The sequence below is a fragment of the Python bivittatus genome, unplaced genomic scaffold, assembly GCF_059951505.1.
Source record: "Python bivittatus isolate LINGU-HERP-01145 unplaced genomic scaffold, Pbiv_v1 ctg000370_np1212, whole genome shotgun sequence".
Lineage (NCBI taxonomy): Eukaryota > Metazoa > Chordata > Lepidosauria > Squamata > Pythonidae > Python > Python bivittatus.
In genome coordinates this window covers 2,733,883-2,761,270 of record NW_028277062.1, presented here as the reverse complement: position 1 = coordinate 2,761,270, position 27,388 = coordinate 2,733,883, and the positions used below count along the sequence as shown (strand labels likewise).

Sequence of the window (27,388 nt, the reverse complement as noted above, 5' to 3'; positions counted from 1 at the left end):
TACAGTGCCCATGCTGCACGCGCGGGGAGAAGCGCCGCAGGCCTGCTCCGGGCTGCGGCTCCGCCGTCCTCGCGCTGGCAACGGCTCGCTCGGCCTCAGCCCTCGGGCGAGCACGGCCGCCGTAGACCCCGGGCACGCGAGCGAGCGGCCGCCCGGCCACCCGGCCGTCAAGCGCGGCGCGGCTCTCCTGCCGTCGAGTGCGGCGGCGTCGCCAGGCGCAGCGGCCGGTCGTCCGGCGCGGCCGTCAAGCGCGGCGGCGCCCTACTGCCGCCAAGCGGGGCGGCGGCGACATGCCCCTCTGCCGTAAAGCGCGGCCGGGCGCCCTGCTGCGGGGGCCTGGTCGGGGCGGGATGCTGGGCGGCGGCGGCGGCGGCGGGGGCAGCGGGGCCGCCGGGGGGGCGCCGCTGCCGCTGCTGCACCCGCGGACGGGGCGGCTGGTGACGGTGTCCCGCGGCGGGCGCAGCGCGGCTCGCTCGCAGCCGGGCCAGGAGTTCAACCACGGGCTGGTGCTGAGCCGCGAGCCCCTCGCCCCCGGCGCCGTCTTCACCGTCCGCATCGACCGCAAGGTGAGGCCCGGGGGCGGGGGCCGGGGCTCGCGAGGGGCGGCGGCGGAGCGCGGGGGTCGCAGGGGACGGGGCTGGAGGGGCAGAGCCGGGAGTGGGGAGGGGTCCCGGGGAAGGCCGAGGCAGCGGGGCGGCCCTCCCCCTCTGCGGGGGCAGAGCCTGGGGCTGGCAGGGGAGGGGGCTGCGGGAGGGGAGGGGAGGGGAGGGGAGGGGATGCCCCCCCTCCCCGCCGCCTGGTCCTTTCCCTTCGCCGGTTCTCGCGCTGCAGCGGCCGGTCGCGGCTCTCCGGGACGCAAAAGGGGGCCCCCGAGGGAGACGGGGAGGGAGCCGGGCTGGGACTCCGGGTCCCCCAGGACGGGGGTTGCGGAAACGTTGAAGCCCCGCGGAGTCTGCGGCGGAGGCCCAGCCTGGGGGAGCGCCCTGCCCCCCGATCCGCGGAAGCACCCTTTCGCCCACCCCGACTCGTCCAAGCCCTCCGGAATGGCCCCGGTCCGAGGACGGTCTGGCCGGAGCCGGCTGTGCCAGCGCCGCCTGCAGGAATCTTTGTCCACCTCCCCCTCTGTCTGCCGTGCAGGTCAACTCCTGGAGTGGCTCCATCGAGATTGGGGTTACGGCCTTAGATCCCAACCACCTTGATTTCCCCAGCAGCGCCACCGGCCTCAAGGGGGGCTCCTGGATCATTTCCGGCTGCTCGGTGCTGCGCGACGGGCGCTCCATCTTGGAGGAGTACGGGCAAGACCTGGATCAGTTGGGCGAAGGCGACCGGGTGGGCATTCAGCGGACAGCCGGCGGGGAGCTGCGCCTGTGGGTCAACGGGCAGGACTGCGGCGTGGCGGCCACCGGCATCCCGCCCCGCGTCTGGGCTGTGGTTGACTTGTACGGCAAGTGTACCCAGATCACTGTGGTGCCTGGCAACCCGGAGGAAGCGGAGGAGGGAGCTGCCCACGATGAAGGTACTTGGGAGCGTCCCCGAAAGAGGAGAACGGTTGTGGCAGATGGTTGAGAAGCGCTAAGCGCAGGGCAGAAAAGTAGCAAGGCCGGCCGGCCGCAGCGCGGCTTAGTGCCACGCGTGAATGATAGAGAAGTATAAAACGGTGCAGAAAGCGTGGGCAAACGTTTTTCTCCGCATCTCACGGCATTCAAATTTGGGATTGTCTGTCATAAGCCAACATGGGGTGATTTGGGACTGATGGAACGAAGGGTGTTCTGCACAAGGTGAAGTCAAGGTAGGGATTTTGGTGCCCTCGGCAAGGAGGCCAGTTTAGACAGCTGTCGAAGGGGACTGGACAGATGTGCGGAGGAGCGAGCCACCGCGGCTACTAGCCTTTTGGGCACTTTGCTGCCTCCTTAAATACCAGCTGTTGGGAAGCGGGAGTGGAAAAGGGTGTCATCCCGCCTCCCCTCGTGGGCCGCCTGGCTGCAGGCGCTGGCCCTGCGGGGCCCTGGCCTTGAGGCAGGGCTCCCTTACGTTTTGTGGGCTGGAGTCCAACGCGTCCAGCGGGCACCAGCAGCTGGGGGGTTCCCATGACAGGCTGAACCACAGGCTCCTGGACCCTCTCTTCTGGCATTCTGAGGGAATCCACCTCTCTTTAATCCCTTTGTGGGGTTCTTGGCTACCCCTTCAAGACCTTGACCCAGAGGAGTTCTTGGCCTGATCCCGGGGCATGGTGCCCTGTGGCTGCTCTCAGAAGCACTCCTCCCAGCCTTTCTTCTTCTTGCCCCCCCCCCACCCCTCTGTAGCTCTGGAGCCGCCTTGCAATCAGACCCGGCCAGATAAATTTCCCAGCAGCCTGGAATCGGAGAATGGTGAGCCTCCCCACTTTTTGTCCTGTTGGTGCAAAAGACCAGCAAGTCAAGATGCAGGGATGGGGGAAAAAAAAATTGTTTGCTGCTTTAGGGGGTGCCCTGGCAGTCTTCACTTAAGATATTAAGCCCTGATCTGTTCGTCTCTTGAATGAGCCACAGCGGCTGGGTTGGCATCACCCCAGCTTAACTTGGTCCAGGGGCCAGCTGCTCTATTATGATGCCAACAGGCCGGGGGGGGAATTGCTCCCGGCAGAAGCCCTTGGCATTCAGAAAACGGGCACCCCAGAGCCAAGGGCTGCTGGCATCCAAGCTGAGCGGGTTGACTTCCACCTGGCCCTCACTGCCCCCCCACCTGCAGGCTTCTCCAGCATGGAGCTGTCAGAGGTTGTGAGCAATGCCATCCTGTCTGCCTACAACGGGAGCCTGCTGAACGTCAACTTGGGCAGCCCCCCCTCGGACTCGCCCCCCTGTGGGGCCCCGCCCATGACCTCCAACGACGCCCTCCTCTTCCACGAGAAGTGCGGCACGCTGATCAAGCTGAGCAACAACAACAAAACAGCCGAGAGGCGCCGGCCGTTGGACGAGTTCAACAATGGAGTGGTCATGACCAACCGCCCGCTGCGGGACAATGAGATGTTTGAGGTAAGGGGCTCCTGGCCCGTCCAGCTTCACCTTGGCAAGACAAGGCCCCCCCGCCTTCTCCCCCACCCCCCGAAAAAAAACTCCAAGGGTTGAGTCTAGCTCACAGGGTGTGTGCTGCTACTTCATTATGCATCCGCTGTGTTTTCACAACACACAAACCCATGGGTTAATCAGGCGTGGTCTGAATTAACCCTTTGACTGGGTTTGCACATGAATTGACCAAACCAGCTGGGCTTGCACAACTTGCGAGTCCACAAAAACCTAGCCAAGCGGAGTGTGTTGTGTGAATAGGGCTGCTAGGTCCTTCGCCAACCTGGTGGAGCATGGCCCTAGCCATTGTTTCCACAGCATTGTTACCTGCAGTTAGCTAAACTGTGATTGATGAAATTAGCCCAATATTGTGGTTTGCAGATAGTGAACAAGGATTAACTACAGGGCTGCCTTTGCTGAGTTGTGAATGGCTTGTTCATGGTGTACAAATCCAGTGGCCGAGATGCTAGTAGCCAACGTGTTTTAATTTAGTGCATTCTGCAAAACCCGCCGTTATTTGCACGTGAGAGACCGAGAGACGTGGACGAAGCCACAAGTGTGTCGGGAGCTCATCCTGTGTTGGGATTTTGCGTAGCGAATGTGGTCACTGGATACCCCTGAGGACAAATAGAGGGGCGTCCCTGCTGGGAGGCAGCCCCAAGCAGGCCTTTCTCTGATATCTGCTTAATACTTGGATGGGGGACCACTAGGAAATCTAAGGGTTGAAGGCTAGGTGGGAAGTCATGGTCAACCATTTCCCTAGAAAATAATCTGGGTTGTCACCAGATGCTTGAGGGAAGGGAGCTGGATTTTTTTATTCCTTTCATCCGTCTTGCTCCAGTTGCTGATGGAGGGTGGTAACGGATTCAGGACTGCCCCCAAAAGAAAATCAGTTTCCATTTTGTTATTGTTCCAATACGTTTGAAAGCTACTGACAAGTCAGTCAAGCAGAGATAACAGAGTGTAAAGCGATCAATACATTTTGCAGTAACCTAAACACCCTGATTCATACAGTAGTAACGCCATTGACGCAATGAAGCAATTGCTGTGTAATTTATTAAAATCGTAAGCAAGGGTAAAAAGTAGAACAATTCAAATCTGGGAAAAGGATAGTAAATTCCGATCCTTGCTAACCCTGTTCCCAGCAAAAGTATCCTTAAGCATTCTAAGTATTTATGCTTCTGGGAATTATTGTTATTTTTCATTCCAGCCTTTTCAGGTGAAAATACCAAAAATGTAGAGGAAGGGGAAGAATAGGAATGTTCCACATTTGAAAAATGCCAAGTTTTGAGTTGAAATTAGATTGTTGTGACTCTCCCTGAAGTGTTCCAACACGGCTCTGATGATTGCAGACGTATTTCAAGCTCAGAACAGCCCCGTTTCAACGTCAGATCGCTTTGGGCCAGGTTGAAACAGCTCTTTTGAACTCAAAGAGTGTTTTGAATTTGAATTGTTCTGCCATCACTAGGGAAGACAGAAGAGGAAAGTTTTTCTGTAAGTTAAAGAAAGTCATGAAGAACTCTGAATGGTTCTTCTCTCCATCTTGAAAGAGTGACCCAAGGCCTAGAGTTAGATGGAATTCAACGGCCTACCTGTGAGCATCAAGAAAATGGGATGCCAGGTCAACGTTTGTGTAGATGTCTGTCTCTCGGTGCCATAGGCCTGACCCGGTTGTCATTTTGGTTTGATGTAACCCTCATTGCATTGGATGGCTCTTCCTTGGATTCTCACTGGCGGTTGGTTGCATCCTAGGCCCACTGTTTAAAATTTGCAGTACAGCGATAGTTCGTTAAACCAGAACTTTATTGTGATTTGATCAGATCTCCAGCAAATTGGTTATTGATCGGAGAATCCAGATGTAAGAAAGCCGGTTAAGAAGTAAAGGTCTACTTACATTTTAGTCTATACTTTGCTACAACAAAGCTTAGTTTTCAGAATAGTGCATTAGAGCGCTTAGGTGAAATAAGTAATGGTGTTGCAACAATTGCATACAGATAAATCTATTTAAGCAACAACAATATAATTTCTTATTATAAGTCCCAATAAATTTTAACAAGTTCTGCATTCATCCATAGTCAGAGGAGGACTACGCTATAAACAAAGATAAATTTCAAGTGGGTAATTGCTCATTTTAATCATGAGAATGCAAAATTGCATTTTTTTCCCACTACTTCAACTTCCTTCTCACAGCTTATAGAAACTCTCGCTGTCCATCAAGCCTTTCCTTGAATTTAAGTCTCTGCCAAACTGAGAGAAAGTGAATATGGGAGGGGAACTTTGTGTTGATTTAGGGACACTGACCAGGTTCCTGTCTCATGCTCACTGATAATTAGTCTGGCTCAGCCAGTTAACCATGAGTAAGCGGAGGGTGGCTTGCCAGGGGTTTCATACCCTGCTCTTGTTTCTTTACTACTTACATCTTCAGCTACCCACAGTTATACCCACATGGCTTGAAAATGCCTTTATTGGATTTCATCAGGCTTACCCCACATAGGGACGCCTTTGAAAGGCCATTGGGAGGCTTCCCTTGGTACTGATGGAGCAGTGGCTGAAGGTGACGGAATGGCTGCTCTGAGTCAGGGCATGTGGACATGGACATGATGGGCCACCAGAGAACCACCAAGGGAAAAATGCTAGAATGATGCATCCCTCTGGGGCAACAGATGCTTCCTCCTTCTCCTCTTCCTCCTCCCCCCCACTTCTTCATAGGCACCAAGAAATAGACCCAGAAGGAGTTCCAAGAAGTGTGGCAACTGGAGGAAAGACCCAGTTCAGAATTGCCAGAAATTAGCTCTTAAGCCTCAAATCCACAGTGCAAGATGTTTATTAAAAGAGAATAATAAGAGTGAGAACAAAGGGGGAACTGGGAAACAGTCCGGCAGTGAAAAACATTAAGTTTAAGGTGAACTCTTGGCAGTTAAATCCAGCCCGGGCTTATCTCAAGGGTAGCTTCGAATGGGCTGCGCCAGCTGACCAGGAGTAATGAAAGAGATTCCACATAGTTGTTGGGCGGGGAGGGACATGGGATTGCTCTCCAATATTTTTCAAGAATTGGGGTGCGGTACATACTGTGCAGAATTCAGCTTCTGGGTCCTGAGGTTGACTAGAGCATCCTTCCTACCCCAGGGCAGGGATCTCCACAGGTACCGAATTACAACTGGTGGGGAGTTCTGGAGCTTTTTAGAGGGGGAGGCAGATTTCAGGCTGCAAAGGAAAGTAGGTCCGGTGTGCAAAGGAATTAAAGGTGCCAATTTTGTTTTTAGATCCGAATTGACAAGCTGGTGGATAAGTGGTCGGGGTCCATAGAAATCGGGGTCACCACACACAATCCCAACAACCTGGAGTATCCGGCCACCATGACTAACCTGCGCTCAGGTGACTTCCCTGCTCATGTGGGAGGGGGAGACCCTGACAGGTTTGGAAAGGGTCTGCAGTGCTGAATTGTGGAGAAGCACCGGGGGGGGGGAAGTCCCATCAGCTGGCCCCTTGTCCCCACTCAGTTCTTCTTGTCATGCTCCATCCGCACCATGAAGGAACCATCATGATGAGTGGCTGTGGCATTCTGACAAACGGCAAAGGGACGCGAAGGGAATACTGTGAATTCAGCTTGGATGAGTTGCAGGTGAGCAGGACATCCCCCTTCCACCAGTCGCGGCTCCCCCCTTTCGGACACGCCCTCCAGTAACCTCCCATCCCCTGCCTTTCTGCTTCCCGCAGGAAGGTGACCACATTGGCTTGACCAGGAAGTCCAACAACGCCCTTCACTTTTACATCAATGGCATTGACCAAGGTGGGCACAGTCCTCAACACGAAATGGTGCAGGCCTTTTGGGGATTCAGAGACCAAAGCAGAGGCTGGGGAGGCTTATGGGTCTTGAAGGGAAGGGGGAGAATGGGTTATGTTCATCAAGAGGAAGGAGCAATAGGACAGTCAGTCTGGTCTTCTTTGGGTGGGTTGCCTATGAGCTTGGGGAGGAAGAAATGGGAAGAGGGACCCTCACGGGGTGAGCCAATCAGGGCATTGTGGCAGGAGTAATGAGTAGAGTAACACCACTAATTACTTTACCAAGCCAGCCTTGATGACAAGGTTAGAATTGGCTGAACTGCCACATTTGTTCCTCCCCTCCGGAGCAGATCACTCTTTTTCTTGTTGGGGGGAGTCAAGTGACAGTGACGCGCTCCTCCTTCCAGGCGTTGCCACCACCCTCACCCCCTTGGTGGTCTACGGTGTGGTGGACCTCTACGGCATGGCCGTGAAGGTCACCATCGTGCACAACCATAATCACAGCGACCGGCTTCGGCGCAACAACGCCATCATGAGGGCACTCTCCCCTGATGTGGGGCGCCGGGCCATCGACGCAGCGGGCAATGAGCCGGAGCTGGAACGTCTCCTCTTCCACCCAAATTGCGGGCAGAAAGCTGCCATCATCAACGAGGGACGGACGGCACTACGGCCTCAGTACGTGTCTTAATAGCCCTTGCTCTAGTTCATTGCTTCTTTTAGCCTTTGGTCACTCTGTCTCTTATCCTCTGTTCCCACTCACCCATCCCTGTCCTTCTAGCAAATCTCCTGGTTGGAGTACAGGTAGTCCTCACTTAACAACCGTTCATTTAACAAAGTTTCAAAGTTACAGTGGCTTCAGAAACAGTGCTTTATGACCTGTACTTGCACTTACAACCATTGCAAACTGTCACACCACCCCCACAGTCAATCGCAATTTGCAACCTTTTTTACGATGGTCGTAAAATGAATCACCATGGTTGTTAAGCAAATCACATGGTTATTAAACAAATTATGTGGTCGTTAAGCGAATTCTGACAAAAAAGTCCATTGGGGAAGCCGAATTCACTTACCGACCACATAATGACCATGTGATTTGCTTTATAGCTGTTGTAAAAATGGTCATAAAATTGGGTCCAGTCACATGGTGACTCAACGCCTGCTCAACTTAATGACCAATTTTCTGGTCCTTATTTTCATTAAGCGAGGACTACCTGTATTGTTTGAAGTTTTCTCTTTGAAATGGACTTCTGCCTGTCCTTGTAGAACTTCAACCATTTGTCTACATCCCATTGCTCACACCTTGCACTGTTAGAATGTTTATGAATGGTCCATGGCATCCTGCAGCTTTTAGCAGCGGCCCAAGAAAACTTACATCCAAGCTCCAGCCCATTTTCCATTCTACGTTACCCAGATGCCTCCTGTTGAGGGCCTCTGCGCTCTGGTCTTGTCCTGCTACCCCTGTTCTGCCTCCCAGCCCTGGTCTGATGGGCACCATCCCAAGAGCAGCCCTAAGCTAGAGTTCTGCCTTTGCCTCCCCTGCCTGTACAGTGCCACGGACGACTTTAACCACGGAGTAGTCTTGAGCAACCGGCCACTGCGGAATGGCGAGGTCTTCCAGGTGCGGATTGACAAGATGGTGGACAAATGGGCTGGCTCCATTGAGATTGGCGTCACCACCCACAACCCCACGTACTTGCAGCTGCCATCCACCATGACCAACCTGCGGTCAGGTGAGGACCACAACCCGGGCATCTCGGACAGGGTCTTGGCGCACCAGTCTCATCCAGGGACATTGTGCTTTTGTCTTCTAATGTTTGCTTTTCCAGCCTTGGGGAGGAGAGAGAATTGAGAAAAATAGCAAAAACCTTCACATCTCCACTTTCCTGCAGTTTTGAGACAATCAGAAAGGGCTGATAGACTTTCAGATATCCATGTTTGCACATGAGGGCTGGAAACCTGGGGCAAGTTCCAGCTTAAACAAGAGGCTGTAACCAAACATGGTTCTGTGCCTTGACCAGGGAATCTTGGTTTGTAGAACAGGGCCAGTCTTGTCCTGGAGAGGCCCGCCAAGCACTGATCATCTTTCTCCTGAAGCTGGATCAGGCTGGCCTCATTCTACTGAGCTGATTGCCATGGGAAGGAAGGCTGTGTGAACAGAGCAAGAGGGATCCTTGAGATATGATACAGCTGTTGCAGTGACTCATGGCTGTTCGTGTCCTTCTCCTCCATGAAGTCATCTGCTCTACTTTTAAAGCAGTCTGAGTTGGAGGTCATTCCCCATCTTGTAGGAAGGAAATCCATGGACGAAATCCACAGAGTATAAAGAAATGCATATTTTCCCGGTTCTATTGTGGATCTACAGCTAAGGGGCCAAATTACACAATAATTTATCATTTCATAAACCTCTTTTAATGTCCCCTTTTTGTGGCTGATTTTTCTAAACAAAAAATGAGTTGCAGTGTTCCTGACCCCAGGATCATTTGTGATTTTCTTTTCCACTGCTAAAGTGCCCTTTCCAAAACGGGGTCACCAGAACTGTACCATTTTCAAATCTCTTTGCTCCTGCTTTCCTTCTCGTCGCTCTCAAGTCATTCTGTGATGGTCCTCAGCTCTCTCCACCTGGTGAGGAGTAAACTAGACCAACCAACTGGAGAGAGCAAGGAGGAACAAGCTGTCTGGTAAAGGGCTGTTCTCCATCCTTGCCTCACTGATGGGGTGCTTCTTGGCTGATCTCATGCAGGAACTTGGATGATGACCGGGAATGGGGTGATGCACAATGGTACCACCATCCTGGATGAATATGGCCATAACCTGGATCGCTTAAAGGTAAGCTGGGGCAAGCCCGGGGGAGAGAAAAATGTTTATGAGGCAGAGGAAGGGGAACATGGTGTGGCATCCGATGCAGAATTATAGAACTGTCTTCAAGAAAGAGTAATACAAGTAGTCCTCGCTTAACACCATTCATTTAACGACAGTCCAGAGTTACGACAGCGTTAGGAAAAGCACTTTACAACCCCCCCACTGTCATGTGATCACGATTTGCCACATTTTTATGATTAAGTAAATCACCATGGTCATTAAGTGAATCACATGGTTGTTAAGCGAATCACATGGTGGTTAAGTGAGTTCCAGCAAAAAACGTCCATTGGGAAAGCTGGATTTGTTTAACGACCATGTGATTTGCTTAACGACCATTGTGAAAAAGGTCATAAAATCAGCTGTGTTTCGCTTAACAACCAAATTGCTTAGCAACCTAAATTCTAGTCTCTATTGTGGTTGGATAGTAAGGACTACCTGTAAAGGGCTGTGATTGGGTGGAAGCGGCCATTGCAGAGACCTGGAGAGATTAGGTGCTTTGAGGGAGGGGCAGGGACAGGAGTGGTGGAGAATCAGCTGAAGGTAAGTTAACAGGAGGGCAGGGCAGGATGTGCGGACAAAAGACTGGAGCACAGCAGAAGAGATCACGGGGATTTGCTTTGCATCCGATTCTAGGAAGAGGCAGATGCGAATGGCCCAGGCCCCGCCTCTTGCCGTTTCCTTTTGTGGGGCCTCTAGCGGGGGGGGCTGCAGCCCAGCGGCCCCAGAGCAGAGTTTAAGGTTAGAAGCGGCCATAGTTCTGGCCGTCAGACGTTCAGGGCCTCCGCACTGGAAACGAAGCGGTCTGCACCCACTCAGCTTTCCTTCGCCTGCCCTCTCTGGGGCTGTCCCCTCCTCCCCCCCTACTCAGGCAGGCGACACCGTGGGCGTTGTGCGGAAGGAGGACGGGACCCTGCATTTCTTTGTCAATGGCGTGGCGCAAGGCCCGGCTGCCTGGAACGTCCCACCAAACATCTACGCCGTGGCGGATCTCTACGGGCAGGCGGCCCAAGCAACCATCGTGGATGACACAGGTAACGGACGCAGACAGAAGCGGGGCTGGGGTGCGCTAGGGAACGGGGTTGGGGCAGGAACAAGGAGCTTGGGCTTATTTTGAAACCCAGCAGCCAGGAAGTCAGAAGTTGATTTACAACCAGCCAGGAAAAGAGAGGGCACCAAAAATGCAGGAAGACGCCCCCATCCAGAAGAGCGAGGGGCGTATCCAGATGGCCAGGGATACGGTTATGCAGGGGACACACCTCCCCTTCAGGTTCATGAGGAACTCATGAAACCCAGTGAGTTTCTCACGTGCTGGCTTTGGACTTGAGCAGCAAAACGCATACGTCGGCGGTCCCTCCGCCTGCCTTGGGGGCGGGTTGGTCTCTGGGAGGGGGGCGCAAGTGTTGTACTGGTGGGCCACGCCCTGCTTCCTTCCCAGATCTTCTTCCTCTTCCCGACGATCTCTCGGAGGGAAACAACCAACTGTCCCCCAGCAGCCCGTCTTCCGTGGCTTCGGGCAGCGACCTGCGTTTCCACCACCTGCACGGCAACAATGCCATCATCACGAACGGGGGGCGCACCGCCCTGCGCCAGAACTGCCGCAGTGAATTCAACGACGCCATCGTCATCTCCAACCGGTCAGCGAAGGGCACGGGGTGACGGCTTCCTCCCTCCTCCCCTGCGGGCTGAGTGTTTCTGAAGCAGGGGTTGGGTTGATCAGAGCGCCAGAGCCTGGGGTCTCAATGGGAGGGATCCTTGCCCCTTGGGTGGCTGTGGATGACCTCTGTCTCTTCGGAGCTCTCACCCCCACCCCATTTTAGAGAACAAGGAAGAATGCCTTCCATTGTAGAGCACAGCTTTGGTGGAGGGCGTGCATGAGTGCGCAGAGGGAGCGATGTTGCCAGCCTATTTGAAGAGGCCCCAGATAATGGCAAAGACCCTTCTTAACTTTAGTTAGAGGAAACAGGCCAGATTCGTAGACTATGATGGCTGGGTTGCCATTCATCGTTTTCTGGTCCAGAAGCAGCAGCAGGCCGTTTGCCCCAAACTTTCAGAGTTTCTAAACTTCTCCTGGTTGCCATGCTGGGGGCCTGCTTGTTCTCTGAATGCTCCTCTCCTTCCGCAAAGCACTGAAGACCTCGATTTGCTCCAGGGCCTGGAGTCGGGAGGTTCAGTGGCCCGTTGAGTGGTTTCAGTTGATGGTCCTGTGGGTTCATCCTCGGGCTATTGCTGGGTCTTGATTTTGCTAATGTTGTTTTAATGCGCTGTTAGCCGCCCAGAGTCGCATTTGCGAGAGGGGGAAGCCGCGTGCATTAATTTAATAAATAATAAATGAAATAAACCATCACAACGAAGCCAGACGCTGCACCATTCTGGGAGAAAGCTAGCCCCAAATGGCTTTCATTGCAACCACCCCTTGTATTCCACAGGCCCCTCCGGGATGGTGAACTCTTTGAAATCGTCATCCAGAAGATGGTGGATCGCTGGTCTGGCTCCATCGAAGCAGGTGAGGGGGCGGAAGAGACGGGGGGGAGCAGAGGCCTAGAGCAGTGTTGTCCAAACTTGGCCACTTTAAGATGAGTGGCTTTGCTGGCTGGGGAATTCTGGGAGTTGAAGTCCACTCATCTTAAAGTGGCCAAGTTTGGACAACACTGGCCTAGAGGGACAGCGCCGCTTAGCGCTTTTGGCATCCTTCTCCCCAGGCGTCACCGCCATCCGTCCAGAGGACCTGGAATTTCCCAATACCATGACAGACATTGACTACGATACCTGGATGCTGAGGTGAACAAAGAGGGAGGGCGACTAATCTTAGCCGTGGAGAGACAGACAAAACAGCCCTTCCTGGAAGGGCCCACTGCAGAATGTTGGCAGGGGGGCGATGCACTGCAGTGTGCCAAGAGGGCTTTTGTGGGGAGGAAGCTGTTGATGGCCCCTTACTCCAGATGGCAGCAGCCACAGAGTCACCGCGTTGGAAGGACCGCAGCAGCATCGTCTCGCCCGCAGGGCAGACGGCTCTGAATCTCAGACGCTGAGGAACCTGAGGCTCTGAGTCCTCCTGCCTTGCTTGGCTGCTGAGGGAGCCAAAGGCCTTTGGCCCTGTTCTCTGGGGCTCTTCTGAAGTCCACGGGGGCAGGGGGCAAAACAATCAAGATGGCGTCTGCACAGTCAAAGCCCCCGCCCTTTTTTTCATGGCACTGCTTCCCTGGAAAGGGCGGTGGTGGCAGCCGCTAGAGTTTTCTTCCCTTCCTCTCCTCCTAGCGGCACCGCCATCATGCAGGACGGAAACACCATGCGTAACAATTATGGCTGTGACTTGGACTCGCTGACCACTGGCTCGCGCATCGGCATGATGCGCACAGCCAAAGGGGACTTGCATTACTTCATCAACAGCGTTGACCAGGGAGTGGCTTGCTCGGGGCTGCCCCCAGGGAAGGGTGAGGCCATTAGCTGGAGCTCGAGGGGGGCGGGAGGAAAGACGGACAGGATGGCAGAATCGGCAGGCCAAGGATGAATCTGGAGGGTTGGCTCTGGGCAGGGGCCACGCAGCACTTGAGAAAGGGTCTGGGGGCACCGGGCTGATTATTCTGGGAGTGAGAATTATCAAGCACCCAGAAGGCTGCTTTTCTGCAGCCCCCGAAAAGGGGTGGTGCCTGAGGAGTCATGGGTGGAAAGCAGACCAGGGGGCCGGCTGGGGGATTCTGGAAAGGTCAGTCCCCCTTCATCTGGAGGGCAGCAAGTTGGGGATTCTTCTGGAAGCTGCTTTGCAGAGAGACATGACAAATGTGGGGAAGAACCTTATGCCTGTCATGCCACCGGTATTCCCTTCCTCTGTGGGAGGGAACGTCTTCGGGGAATTGTGGATGCAAGTGAGGAGGAGGGGTGGGTGGGGATGGGTCCCTCTGCCCCACACTCACCCCACTCTCTCCCACACATGTCAGAGGTCTATGCCGTGGTCGACCTCTACGGCCAGTGCGTCCAGGTGTCCATCACCAGCTCCACCGGGCCCCTGGACAACAGCCTCTCCACCAGCAACATCACGGAGAAATCCTTCCCCATCCACTCCCCAGGTGAGAAGCCAAGGGCTCCAGCCCCTTGAAAGAGCCTCTGCCCCCAAGCCTCGAGGCACCATTGACTGCCTCGCCTGTCCTCCGCCCTTGCCTTGCAGTTCCTGGGGTGGCCCACCGCTTCCACAGCAGCTGCGGCAAGAACGTGGCCTTCCAGGACGATGGGTGCCGGGCCATGCGGGTGGCCGGTTTCTGCCACGGCATCGTCTTCAGCATGAAGGAATTGAAGACGGATGAAATCTTCGAGGTGAGGCCCTGCTACCGTGGTCGTCCAGAAGCACCAAAGCAGGAGTCTGTCTGGGAGTCCCATCCTGCTGGGGTGCCCCATGGAGACGGCCGTGAAGCGCCAGGGAAGAGCGAGCTGTGCTGAACTGCGCCGTCTTGAGGGCATCAGCGCACTCAAAGGACAACGTTCCTGCCTCCCCTTTGTCTCTCTAGGTGAAGATAGACGAGCTGGATGAAAAGTGGTCTGGGTCAGTCCACGTGGGTTTGACCACTCTGCTGCCCTCAGATGCCTCTTGTATGGCCACAGGGCTGCCCTCCTCTGTCTTGGAGCTCCGTGCCAAGGTGACCTGGCTGGTGACGGGCTCGGAGGTCCGGCGCAACGGCATCCTGCAGAAGCAGAACTATGGGTGTTCTCTGGAGCGTCTCGGGGTGAGCGCGGGGTGTGGAACCCAAGGCTGGGAGGGTGCCCAGGTGAAGGTCAACCAAAGCAAAATTGTGATGTGAGAAGGCTGGTTTTGCATATCTCCCTAAGCTGTGGTTTGCTTTAGACGTGGTGGGTTGACCCAGCCGCTGTGCCTGGGCCAAATAAGCCAGATCGTGGCTTAGCGCTACATGCAGACACAGCCCAGACAATGCAACTTGGTCTGCAGACTTCCAGACAGAGGAGCCTTAGCGCAACTCCCCCAGCACCTCTTGCTGGTGCTCAGCTGGCACTGAGCTTCCAAGCATTCATTGCTCTGGCTTTGGCGCCATTTCTGTGGGGGCGCTGCTCCCTCCCACCCCGTCGCCTCTAGGCCACCGGCTTCGGGCACCCCCTCCCTTCTGCCCATTCTGCCCTCAAGAGTCAGGAGCGACTGGCTCTGCCGCCTCCACAGTGACCTCGCTTGTCCTCCAGGTGGGGAGCCGTGTGGGCGTGAAGCACTGCACTGACGACACCATGCACGTGCTGATCGACGGAGAGGACATGGGGCCGGCCGCGACTGGCGTGGCCAAGGTAAAAGGCCCAAAACTTGTGCTGGCTAAGGGCTCCAGCGGGATGTGCCAATGTGGCATTTGCAGAGAAGCCCCAGCAAGAGAGGGCAGTTGTTTTCACATCTCACAGACCAGCCTGTTCCCATCTGATGCCCGCAGACAGGCTGGGGTGGCTGGAGACCACATTGGCAAGGAACATGCCTGAAAGCTGGAGGGCACCTGATTGGGGGATGATGCTGCAGACAGCCCCCTGCCCTTTTGGGAAGCTGGGCTGGATAGAGAGCATGCTGGCTGGGGAATTCTGGGAGTTGAAGTCCACGTGTCTTAAAGTTGCCAAGGTTGAGAAACACTGATCTAAAGGCTTCTTGTGCCTTTCCATGGAAGGAAAGAAAAGGGCTGGAGGGAGCCGTAGAGTTAGGTGGGACGACAAGCAAAGTTTAAAGCGATTCCATCAAGAAATGTCTTCTTCGTGGTTTGTTTCTCTTCCATGCCTCCTCTGCTCTCAGAATGTCTATGTGGTGTTAGATCTCTATGGCCGGGTGACGTCGGTTTCCATCGTCAGCTCCACCATGCTGGAAGAGGCAGAGGGCACCCACCCGCCCTCGGTCACCTCGGAGCCCTACAGCGAAGAGGAGGAAGAGCCCACGCCGGTCCGTGCTCCCAGTTCTGTTCTTTGAACGTGCCTGAGAAAGCGGCTGGAAAAGCAGCCTGCAGAGCAACCTTAATTTTTCTCTCGGAGAAACGTTGCTCGTCCACAAGGGCTGGGGGAGCAGATGGGAAGAGCGGAGGAAATGTCTGCTGAGACAAAGAAGCTGGTTAAGGGGCCGAGCAGGACCGGTTGGGAAAGGAAAAGGCCCAGATATGGCCGGTCCTTTAAAAAAGAATGACACCCTCCCCACACACCTTCTGTCTTTCAGTGTGAAAACGATATGCCCTCTGTGACTTCTTCCATGGAATTCCTTGAAAATCACGGCAAAAACATCCTCTTGTCCAACGGCAACCTGACGGCCACTCGGGTCTCCAGCTACAACCAGGGCATTGTGGTGGTGGCTCCCCCTCTGCCACAGCAGCAGCTGTTCCAGGTGGGCGGGGGGCCTGGGCTCCCACCACTCTGGATAACGCCCTGGCGAGGGCGTTGCTAGCGTGGGAAAAGCCTGGTTTTCTGAGGGGAGGGGGCAGTTCAGGGAGGGGCTTCTGCCTGGTGCTGGCGGAAGGGAGACGGCTGAGCCATTCTGGCAACCTCTCTCATGATGGCAGCGTAAACGGGCTCCGCTTCCAAGAGAGAGGCTTGCAAGGAGAGCCCGGATGCCGCCCTTCTGTTTGGCAGGCACAGGAGTGGGCAGAGTGCCCCCCGCTCCCCCTGATTGGCAGTAACCTCCACAAGTGCTGTTGGCTAGATTGCCCTTCTGTCTGCCTTTCTCAGTCGGAGGGGCACCAAGGGGCGAAGGCTCACTTTAATTCATTCTCCTGGCTTACCAGGGTTCAAGCGGGCTTCCCAGTGCACGATCCTTTTGGGACACTTGGGGCTGGCACTTGAGGGATACCCCATCCTTGCCTGGCACCGTGTCCTCCTAGAAAGAGCAAGGGGCTGCAGGGTCGTGTAAGGGCCCCAAGTGTGTCATGGGGGAGCCCCTCTTTCCAGGGGCAGGGGGCTCTCCATGGTTTCCTCCTCCCCTCCCTCAGGGCTCCCCTCTGATCTGCCCCTCTTCTTCCAGTTCCAGATAGACTCCCTCAACCCCCAGTGGACCGCCTCGCTCTCTCTCGGCGTCATTGGCAGCTCTCCAGAGCGGCTCAACTTCCCGGCCACAGCCTGCTCTCTCAAGCGCTCCACGTGGCTGCTGCAGCGCGACTCAGTCTTCCACAACTCTCTCAAGGTGCAAGGCGTGTGGCTGGGCGCAGAGGGCGGTGCTGGGAGGGAGAAGCGTGTCCACGGTTGGGGAGCCGAGCCCTGCGCTTACCCTCCCTCTGCAGATCTGCGAGAACTACGGCCCCAACCTGGACACCTGCCCCGAGGGGACGCTGTTGGGGGTCCTGGTGGACGCCAGCGGCTGCCTTCACCTGTACATCAATGGCATCGACCAGGGCGTGGCTGCGCAAGACATCCCCAGTCCCTGCTATGTGCTGATCGATCTCTACGGGCAGTGCGAGCAGGTGAGGGGCCATCCAGGAGGGGAAGAGGTGGCTTGAGGTGGAGAAGAGGCGGCAGCGGCAGGAGGAGGAAGAAGAGACAATACTGCAACCTTGCCAAGGTGGCCACGCTTCCTCCGGGGTTAAATTGTTCACCTTCGAAGGCTCCCTTAGAGCCCAGCCGTATGCTCTTAAGCGTGAGCTTCTTGCCACCCCCACTGCTTTCCAGACTGGCCCCATCCCCCTTGAGAAGGTCCAGCTTGTCTTGATTCCAGTCTCCCTCTCCCCTTCCTGTCAAGGTTCTCCTAGGTGTTGACTGGCCTCGCCACCTTATGAAAAGCCACTGCAGCCCTTTGCTGGCTGGGTTTCCCCACTGCACCAAGCTGTGGCTTGAAGAAACCCCATTCTGGCTTTGCAGGCTACGTCTAGCAGAGCGAATGTGTTCTCCGCCCAAGACAGGGACCAGAAGCCCCCTAAACCAGGGTTCCTCAACCTCAGCAACTTCAAGATGGGTGGACTTCAACTCATGGCTGGCTGGGGAATTCTGGGAGTTGAAGTCCACCCATCTTGAAGTTGCTGAGGTTGAGGAACCCTGCCCTAAACTCACGTGCAAGCCTGATCCAGTACCTTGTGGAGCACCGTTCCTCAGCCAGGGCATTGTATGAAAAAGGGTTTTCTTGCTGCTGCTCCAGGGATCTGACCCCTCCTCCCTTATTGCCTCTGTTTTTCCTAGGTCACCATTATGACCAATGACACTCCTGCAGTGGGAGCAGAGGGCACCGACCCCCAAGGCCAGGGGGACATGGAGAAGGCCGACATGGTGGACGGTGAGCACGATGTTTCCGGTGGTCAGAGCCCGGTGTCCTTCCACTTCCTCCATTCAGAATCCTTGTTTGACCTGGGTTTATGAGGTCAGCTTGGTTATTGCTAGCAGTTCAGCCATCATCTTGCAATCCTAGGATTTGGGGGTTTCTGTGATCTTCTGACTTTGAGGAACATGTTCCCTAGAGGATGCGGGCTTCACCTCCCCTCAGTTCTTGACCTGCACAGGAGCCCACAAGCACCTGCCTTCTACATTCCAGGTATCAAGGAGAGCGTGTGCTGGACCCCTCCCGTGGACCTGAACCCCACCAAGATTTGCGAGTATCACGCCCTCTGCGCACGCTTCAAGGACCTGCTTCTCTTGCCAGGTGAGCTTTACGCTCCATGGGAAAGAAAATGCCGTTATGCAAATCCATCCCCTTTGTACACCATGCTCCGCACACACCGGTTGTAGGAAGGGAACCAGTAGGAGTTTGTGTCCCGTATATTTGTATGTGTTTCAAAACAAGGTTTTTCCGTTTTCCACGGGAGACTAGAACTTGGTGGGGATCGATGAGTGTCTAAGAGCAAAATAAAAAGTTCACAGCCAATTTTCTATCACTAGAGCTTTGCCTCCTGATCAAAGGGTCCAGAATTTTTTTTTAACTGACAGGTTCTGTGGCCCTAAAAATTTTGAAAACCCCTACTTTAGAAGAAGGGAAAAGATAAAAACTCTCCAGGTCTGCCTGTCTCTGGTCAGTCGGTCGGTCTATCTATCTAAAAGATTTTTGTCACGAAGAACTATGTGGTCACCAGGAGTCGAAAACGATTTGATGGCACAGAATCAAGCGACATAAAAGGTTTATATGGCCACCATTCTTATACCATAGAATTCTGAGTGGCTAATAACCAAACCTAGGTACTTGAACAGACGGGGCTAGGCCTCCTGCGACTGCAGAAACCGGAGCTCTGAAACGATCTTATATTTTATTTATTATTTTATTTATTAAATGTCTATGCCACCCATATTCCCTCCATTATAGCCTAGATCTTCCCCTAATTATTTGTAACTGGCAAGTCAAACCATATTGATATGCTATCTCTCTCTCACACACACACGCACACACACACACACACACACACACAGACACTTAGGTACATATAGCTGAAAAAACGTACGCTTCTTGATTTACCCTTCGGGTCCACTGCTGCTTAAATCTTCCCAACTAAGTAATATTAAGGATTAGAAAAAAAGACTCCTTTTTTAAAAAAAACACACATCCCACAAAAAAATAAAATAAAATTAATTGCGCTCTGACATCTGAGAGCCTTGTTTCTGCCTTGGAACATGCACAGCTTCTCTGGGCCGCCTTCCTAACGTGGTTCCTCCCCGATCTTTCCCCAGAGGCTTATTTTGCAGAAGACCCCAAGCTGAGCCTCTGCTACTGCGAGTCTTGCCACAAGCTCCGGGGCGACGAGGCCTATTACAAGCGGGGGGAGCCTCCCCGGGACTACGCCCTGCCTTTTGGGTGGTGCCGCTTCAACCTCAGGTACCAGCCGGGTGGGAACGAGGTGGCCTCTCGCGTGGGACGGCAGAAGCTGCGGAGGTGTGGGCTGTGCCGCCGTTGGAGCAGCGGAAGCTGTTACAAAGCAGCTTTAGGGAAAGGATTTCCCTCCTCCCGGTTCCCGGACCGTAGGCCTTCCACCCACCGCCGGCTTTTTTTGCAGAGTGAACCCCCGTTTGGAAGTGGCCAGTACCTCTAAGAAGTGGCACATGGCCTACCATGGAACAAGCATCGGAGCCGTGCGCCGCATGTTGGATCAAGGACAGTTGGTGCCAGGTAAGCAGCACAGCCAGTTTGGGGGAGCAGTGAAGGCCTCGGGCTAGAAGCCGGGAGGCTGTGAGTTCTAGTCCCGCCTTAGCCACGAAGCCAGCTGGGTGACCTCGGGCAGCCCCTCCCTCAGCCCCAGGGAGGAGGCCGGGGCAAACCCCTTCCGAAAACCTTGCCAGGGAAAAGGCAGGGACTAGTCCAGGCAGTCGCCCGGAGTCAAGGCTGACTTGAAGGCACAAAACCAAAACGAAACCAGAAAAAAGCAGCAGAGGCCCCTGATTTGATGGCCAAGCTGAACCAGTTGCATCAGCTGCAAGCTGAAAGGGCCTTCCCCTTGTTTCCCTTGCAAGGTTTGGATTGAGAGAGAGTGTGGCTCGGTGGTCTTTCTCTCTTACCCCAGCATCTGTCGCAGGGTTGTTGTGGAGGAGGGAACACTACGCATGCTGTCTTGAGCTCCTGAGCCATAGAACTGTGAAGTTGGACAAGACCCCGAGAATCATCCAGTCCAGGGTTTCTCAAACTTGGCCACTTTGAGATGGCTGGCTGGGGAATTCTGGGAATTGAAATCCACACATCTTAAAGTGGCCAAGTTTGAGAAACACTGGGCTAGTCCAAAACCAGTCAAACCATCTTGAAAAGTCGCTGTCCAGCTACCTCTTAAAACCTCCAGAGACAAATAGATATACAGAACTTACTATACAAGGTCTGAAGCTTTTCCTTATACAGGTAGTCCTCACTTAACAATGCTAATTGGAACCAGAAACTCCATCATTAAGTGACGAAGTCGTAAGTCAAAAAACCACATGACTGCGCCGCTTAGTGATGGCACTCCTCGTTGCTGTCATGAAGCAAGGATCCCACATGACCGCGACTTGCAACTTCCTGCCGGCTTCCCCATTGACTCTGTTCTTTGGAAGCCAACAGGAAAGGTCACAAATCAAAGCCGTAGGTACGAGGAGCGGTAGTAACTACCACTCAGTCATTGCTGTCGTAAGTTTGAACGGTCACTGAACGAGTGGTCGTTAAATGAGGACCACCTGTATGTAGACAAAATCTAGGTAGCTGCAAGCTGAACCAGCCGGAGTCTACTGGACTAGTCAGTCATATCAAATGTAATGAAATTAATAATAATAAATAATAAGCCCATTATTTCTGGTCCAAGGTTTTGTGGCCATGGGAAGGAATTCTGCCCCGCTTCCAGGTACTAAACGCTATCTGTCAGTCCGAGCCTTGCAAGGAAATAAGCAGAAGGCCCTTCCAGCTTGTAGCAGGAGCTACTCGGGGTGCGAGATGCAACAAATGGGGGGCCTCTGCCACTGCTTTTTTTTCCTTTGGTGTTTCCCCACTTGAAGGAAAGGCAGGATATTAACAATCTAGCACACATGTAAAGTAAGAACTTCTTAAGGACACCGTCAGAGGTCTAGCCAACCAGGATTTGCTCGCGGCCTATAGAATTGGAGCTGGCAGAGAGGATTGGCGGGGGGGGAGCCCCGTCTAATGTGGTTCCACCTGCATCCTGATCGCGGCATCCACCAGCGCCCGCCCAGCCACGAGCACCTCTCCCCGCTTCGGCTGGTTCTTTTTGTTTTAGCTTCCTTGATTTAAAGGCCCGCATAAACAGGAAGCAAGGTGCTGTAGAGCAGCATTTGGGGCCCACCAGGATCTGGAGAGACCCCAAAAGGAAGATGGCAGCTAGGGCTCTCTTTGGGGAGGCTGCCCGGCCCCCAGAGGGGAAGGCAGAGGGGTGCGAGCTGGAAGGCAGCCTCTTGGGAGGCTCAGTGGGGTGGTGGGAGCAGCCCCACCGGCTGGCTCTCTAGTCGTCTTGGGACTGGCCATGGGGAGCCTGCTCCTACCACGTGTCAGCGCTTCAGCCCCCCACCCCAGAAACGCCACGGCACCCTTCCCTTCTCCCTCCCCCTGCAGGGAGCACGTCTATTTTAAGCTGCCGCCCGGTGAAGGCCGACCCACAGGGAGGGGGCACTGGCAGCAGCGGCAACGGGGGGTACCTCGAGGCGGAGGAGAACAGCGTGCAAGGGCGCGAGGAGATCCACCACGTCCTGCTGTCCCCCACGCTGCGCTACGCGGGGCTGGAGCCTTTCGCCACCAAAGTGCAGTACGTATTGCGGGGGGCAAGCTGGGGGGAGACGGGAGAGCAGGACGCAGGAGCAGCTCTCGTCTTCCCGGTTGGCTCTGCAGCCAGCAGCGGACGAGAGCGGACAACGGGTGCCTGCCGGGGAGCGCCACAGAGGTCAAGATGGCAGCCGTGGCGGTGCAGTTGGCGTTCTGCCTAGTTTTTATGTGCGCACGCACACGCAGGCGGGACTTGGATGGTGCCCTTGCGGCCACCTTCTTGCCTTTGTTGACCCCCCACCCCCCCCGCAGGCACTCCCGGTCTGGAAGAGGTCTGGAAGCACAAAAAGCTGAGCGGGGGAGAATTTTTATTTCTTTATTTTCATTTTACATTCTTAACATACACCCTTAACACAACAATCTTCAAACTTGAAGAAGAAAAATAGAAACCAAGTCAAAAGACAAGAAAAAAACAAAAAAGAAACCTGAAAAAGTGGGGGAATACAATATACTGTACCTAGTATACTTTTTATATAATTGTTTTTATTGAAGTTTAAGAAGACGAAGATAAAAAACTAATACAAACTAAGAAAAATATAAAAAAGAAAACAGTACAGAGAGGAAAACGGGGGGAGGGGGAAAAGGATAAAGAAAAAAGATATATAAAGAAATGGCTTCCCTCTTCATCAAGACAAATACAATTTCAGTAACTTATCACTTTCTGTAATGTTTCAACCAAAAGTCTCTTCATCCCATTTCTCATCTTTTTATCTATTAGCATTGTCTTAAAGCCTCATCATTCAGTCTTGATCAGCAAAAGCCTATTAAGATTTGCCAGAACTATCTATCTACCTACCAACCTACCTACCTACCTTAAACAAGTAAATCAATTTCATAATCCTTTCCTTTCCTTTACTGAGTAACCTACCATTTTCTGTAAAATACAACAACAATCTCTTCTTCTCATATCTTGTATCTATAAACAAATCTTAAAAACTTGGTCATTCAAACCTAATCAAGAAAAAATTCATTAAGAGTTACCAGAAACAACATATTGAAAATCTTGAACTTTAATCCCTTCAAATAATATCCCACAAATTAATTTCTTATCATTTTCTCTTCGTCTCCTCTCAGAAACTCCTTCACAAGTTTAACACTTTCCATAGCTTAAAACTTTTTTCTAAAAAATACAACAAAAAAATATCTTCTTCCTATATCTTATCTATAAACAAATCTTTAAAGCCTCGTCCTTCAGTCCTGGTCAAGAAAAAACCCATTAAAAGCTACTAGAAAAAAACATACATATAAACAAACAAACCTTGGTAAAATAAGCCAACTTTATAGTCTTTTTGTTTTTGAAAATCTTGATGTTTATTCCTTTTAAGTAGTGTCCCAAAAGCTGGTTTCTTTTCATTGTTTCTTTATCTTTTCTCAGGAATTCCTTCATCAGTGTAACACATCTCTTTTGTAAGTCCAAAATAAGAAGTTGTCCAAGTCACTCTCCTGATTTATTATTTGTGTGTCCCTTTTAGCTGTTAAAATATCAGCCGGTTTCATTTGCAAATCCTGTGTTCATCTTTGTCAATGTATCCTGTCGTTTTTAAATCCATATCCAAAACAGCCTGATTCTCAGTTGTATCCTCTTCTGTCTCCTCTTTTAAACCCATTTTTATAGTAGCAGACAATCTTAAGAGAAAGTTCTGAGTACATTGTTGCCAAAATATCCTTGAATTTTTCCAAAGTTAAAATACTTTTCTCCATTCTGTATTAGTGGGTCTTCCCCTTTAATTATAATCTTTAGCCGTTTCTGGTTGCCTCTAGTAAGCAGCCTTCAAGGTCTCTCCTCTTACCATGTTTTTCTCTAATCCACAACATTTTCCCATGGAAAGATTTCTTACACTTAGATTCAAAATCTTCATATATTTTTAATAGGATTTTAAATAAACCACAGGAAGGATTCTTATAATTAGTTTCAAAATCTTACTTCCAGTCATTCTGGCCCCTTAGGCTGTTTGTAACTTTACATTTATTTAAATGTAAACAAATTTAACTAATCTAATCACCCTTTTGCTGCTTATTTCCAAATAATTTTTTTTGTTTAAGTTCTTAAACTTACATGAAACTTCTTTCACTGAGGATTAAAGGAGAATCACACAGAATCACTTGCCCTTCTGAAGGTTCTTAGTATCCAAAAAGCAATTTATGAGCCATTTCCAGAAGTGATTAAGAGAGGAAGTGGGCAAACTCAGTGTCCCGCTGAAGGCTCCAAACCGCAGCTTGGGCAAAGCCAACTCTCCCGGCTCCTGGAGCTCTAAAACCCGCCGGAAACCCGCTGTTTTATGGTCTTGTCACGGGGAGCATCTATATGGAGCACTACGGGTGATCCCAGTTCCTCCCCTTTATCCAGAGAGGAATTTCGAGGTGCCGATCCATTCGTCAGCTCCTTGTTCTGCCACGGTGGTCGGCTCCACTAAAAACAAAGCCGTCTTCAGTCCGCCGTTGCTTCCCCGGAAGTCCTATGTATATTATACTTATCAGTACTCACTGGTTTACTAATAAATATGCTACTATAATACGATCAGTACAAACTATTATTGTAAAATATCAGAAAATGGGAGAAATGATCCAAAACTCTGCATGAGGTTAATCTGGAAGCAGCCACTGAAGGTGGGATGGTGGACATCTCCGAACAGGTTCCTGCAAAGATCTTGTCTTGTCAGTGGCTGGTGGCAAACCTACGTATGGTCAGAGATGCGCTCTGGCTATCACCAGGGGAGGGGTGGAGCATGAACCGGAGACCCCCATCCCTCCCTCCCTCCCTCCCAAAACCCAAGGTTGACCAGGCCTCCGTTTGACCTGCTAGTGGTCATCCTTAGGGCCTTGGACCAGCCCGCCTCCCGTGAAAGAAAGTCAAAGAACCCTCTTCCGTTTCCAGATTCAAAGACCCAAAGTCCCACCGGCAGCACTCCGCCCAGGTGGCCTTCCAGGTGTGCGTGCGTCCCGGCTCCTACAAGGTGTGCCCCCCGTCGCTGGTGGCCTCTGAGCCCGTGGACCCCCGCTTCAGCAGTGCCGAGATCGAGTGGGTCACCAAGGAGAAAGGTGCTACTGTGCTGTTCGGGCTCCTCGTGCGTGTGGAGTGAGACCGGCCTGCCCTCCGCGGGGGACGCAGCAGCTTTTGCCAAAAACCCGCACTCCCCGTGGCCTGACCTTCAGCGATGGCGCACAGACTGGGTGGAAGTGGCGTGTCTGGGGGGGCTCTTTTACGGCCAGCAGGCATGCCAGATGGATTGGAGAGACTCAGAGGAGAGCTCTAGTGGGGGGGCAAGGGGGGCTGCCTGTGGGAGCTGTTTTCCTCCTTTTTTTTCTTTTGCACAGAGACAAGACAAGCTAAAGGGGAGGGGGGCTGGGAGACTGTTAAGAGCATGAGTCGGGGTTGGGAAAGGAGGGGTTATGTAGTTGCCACAAAAGGACTGTTGAATTTTGGACCCGGGGGGGCTCTTTCTGGAACCCCCGGGGATTTCTATATACTGACATCATTTCCCTTCCTGTCCCACCCCACTGCGGTTTGAAACACTTTTCCTAGCATTGATGCCTCTTTCCCTGGGAACAGATTGGGCCAAGGGGTTGGGGGGGGTCCTCACCTTTTTCCTTGACGGTGACACCTGGCAGGCACTTAGGCATGAACTGAGCTTGGGAGGGGCTCATCCAGACCCCCTCCCCTCGTCCCCAAGCTGCTCTTCTGGATTTCCAGGGCGGACCTAACGACGTCTCGGCTTCTTCATACGTGATGGTGCGTTTAATCCCTTTGCCCCCCCAACCCCGCCTGGTTCATTCTTAGGAGGCTGGGATGAGGTTAGCAGGGGCCCATGCAGCCAGCTTCCCTTTTTGCCCTCCGTGGAAAGTAGGGGGAGAGGGTGCGGATTCCTAATTTTGCATCGGGCTTCATGTGTTCAGAGGGTAGCCCACGCTTTTCCTCCTGCCCACGTCCACGTGAGACTGATAATCCCCCGTGCCCATAAAGAAGCACACCTTATTCAGATTTCTGAGTTCTGTTGCTCTTACTCTCCCGGTCTGACAAATGCTTGTCCCTGTTTATGGGGCAGTGAGATATGTGTGCAGACACACATTTTCCTCCCCCTTCCTTTATTTATTGATGTGTTGATCGTCAAACAAATGTGAATTTTTTTTAGGGGGCAAAGGATGTAAGGCGCACGGTGCCCATCTTCTTTCCCTTCGATTTATATTTTAAATGCTATTTATGCTGCTTCTTCACTTTATTTGTTGAAAATTTACTTTTTTTTTTTTACATCTGTCTGAAGCTGTGTGGGGGTTTTGTTTTTTTGATGGCTTCCCCCCCCCTTTTTGGACAAAAGTTACAAGATTGTACAAAAGTTCCCCTTCCCTCCAAGGGTTTATAAACCACAGTTCAACTGGTTTTCTGTTTGTGTCCTTAATCACTCTCCCGCTACCCCCAAACTGGATCACCACAAGCGGCTGCCACCCCACTGCAGCTTTCCTGACTCCCTTATTTATTTTATTTCAGCCCAATATCCAGAATTCTCTGAGTGGCTTAAAATAAAGGTAGAAGTAAAACAGACCAAGAGAAAGCATTTGTATCGTAGCACCCACCTGAGGGCTGCACAGACTTCGCAATGGCAGATCCCACGGGCAAGCTTTGGGATTCGCGCGAGAGGAGACAGGGTCTGTGATTTTTGTGCATTTTATACCCTCCCCAAACCAGGGCATAAAGAATAAACAGTAAGTCACAAGCTGCCAAACAGACAGATGTTGCTAGGAAAAAGAGCCCAGCCGGAGGGACGCAAGTAGATCAGATCAGGACCACGAGATTGGCGAGGGTGGGCAAGGAGCATCGCGCTTGTCCTGTCATCGTTGTGCAAATGATGTCGCAACCCAGTGAGATCACCATGGCTCCTGGATGCTTGTGCTGGAAGCGATTTAGCCGTGCGTCACACATAACGAGCAAGATAATCAAGTGCGCGGGAGGGATGGCTGGCTGGCTGATGAATGGAGGCACAGCTGGTGGGAGACCAGTTCGAGTCTTCTTCAGCAGCTCCACGGGAAAGGGATCTTGATGTCAGCCCTTCAAGGTAGGCCAAGGCAAAAAACAGACATTGCAGGGAGTCCAGAAATGCAATTTTACTGTAGTAGTGCAGTGTTTTTCCCCCAGTTTGCAGGCTGACCGGGGGAATTCTGGGAGTTGAAGTCCACGTCCTAAGGATGCGGAGGTTGAGAAACACTGTAGGAGCAGTATAGCGAAAGACTGATTCTCACGCCTGCTTCAGCCTCTGGACCCCGTAATCCCTTTTCCATCCCTGCTCCGTGTGTTTTCATGCCAAGGTCCTCTCTAAATACCTTTACACTCAGCGGGGCCCAATATTCTTCCGTATTCTCATGAACATGATGAAGCGATGGCGATGCTTTTTAAAAATAATTGGCACCAAACCGAGCATGGTGGCTAATATTCCAAACACCCTCCAAACCTTAAAAGGATAGGTTAGAGATGGGCCCAAAATTGTTCACTTAGGAAGCAAAAAAAGATGCACAAGTGTAGGATGAGAGAAACCTGGCTTGGCTATGGCAGGCGTGAAAAAGACAT

General features: G+C 52.8%; 1 protein-coding gene across 2 annotated transcripts; it reads left to right on the top strand.

The window, feature by feature from the left end:
- Nucleotides 1–275: 275 nt before the first annotated feature.
- On the top strand, nucleotides 276–26,077 carry NEURL4 (neuralized E3 ubiquitin protein ligase 4). 2 transcript variants are annotated; one of them, XM_088142031.1, is made up of 29 exons: nucleotides 276–566; nucleotides 1,138–1,516; nucleotides 2,304–2,369; nucleotides 2,728–3,011; nucleotides 6,305–6,416; nucleotides 6,575–6,663; nucleotides 6,759–6,831; nucleotides 7,232–7,499; nucleotides 8,373–8,554; nucleotides 9,565–9,650; nucleotides 10,552–10,714; nucleotides 11,119–11,317; nucleotides 12,110–12,186; nucleotides 12,383–12,461; nucleotides 12,939–13,114; nucleotides 13,619–13,747; nucleotides 13,846–13,991; nucleotides 14,183–14,398; nucleotides 14,865–14,963; nucleotides 15,448–15,591; nucleotides 15,859–16,023; nucleotides 16,657–16,815; nucleotides 16,913–17,092; nucleotides 17,802–17,895; nucleotides 18,151–18,258; nucleotides 19,275–19,419; nucleotides 19,598–19,710; nucleotides 21,625–21,814; nucleotides 24,707–26,077. In XM_088142031.1, exons 1-29 carry the CDS (start codon nucleotides 291–293, stop codon nucleotides 24,909–24,911), a joined length of 4,602 nt encoding a protein of 1,533 aa, XP_087998157.1. In that variant the 5' UTR covers nucleotides 276–290; the 3' UTR covers nucleotides 24,912–26,077. The 2 variants fall into 2 exon arrangements, with proteins under 2 accessions (XP_087998157.1, XP_087998156.1); XM_088142030.1 differs by having other exon boundaries at nucleotides 6,542–6,663.
- The last annotated feature ends 1,311 nt before the right edge of the window (nucleotides 26,078–27,388 follow it).

Bases quoted from the DNA above. Each gene is read 5' to 3' on its own strand.
- NEURL4 (XM_088142030.1), top strand. From the start codon at position 291: ATGCCCCTCTGCCGTAAAGCGCGGCCGGGCGCCCTGCTGCGGGGGCCT. The intron at 17,093-17,801 runs GTGAGGGGCCAT...TGTTTTTCCTAG, and splicing joins TCTACGGGCAGTGCGAGCAG to GTCACCATTATGACCAATGA. The intron at 18,259-19,274 runs GTGAGCTTTACG...ATCTTTCCCCAG, and splicing joins GGACCTGCTTCTCTTGCCAG to AGGCTTATTTTGCAGAAGAC.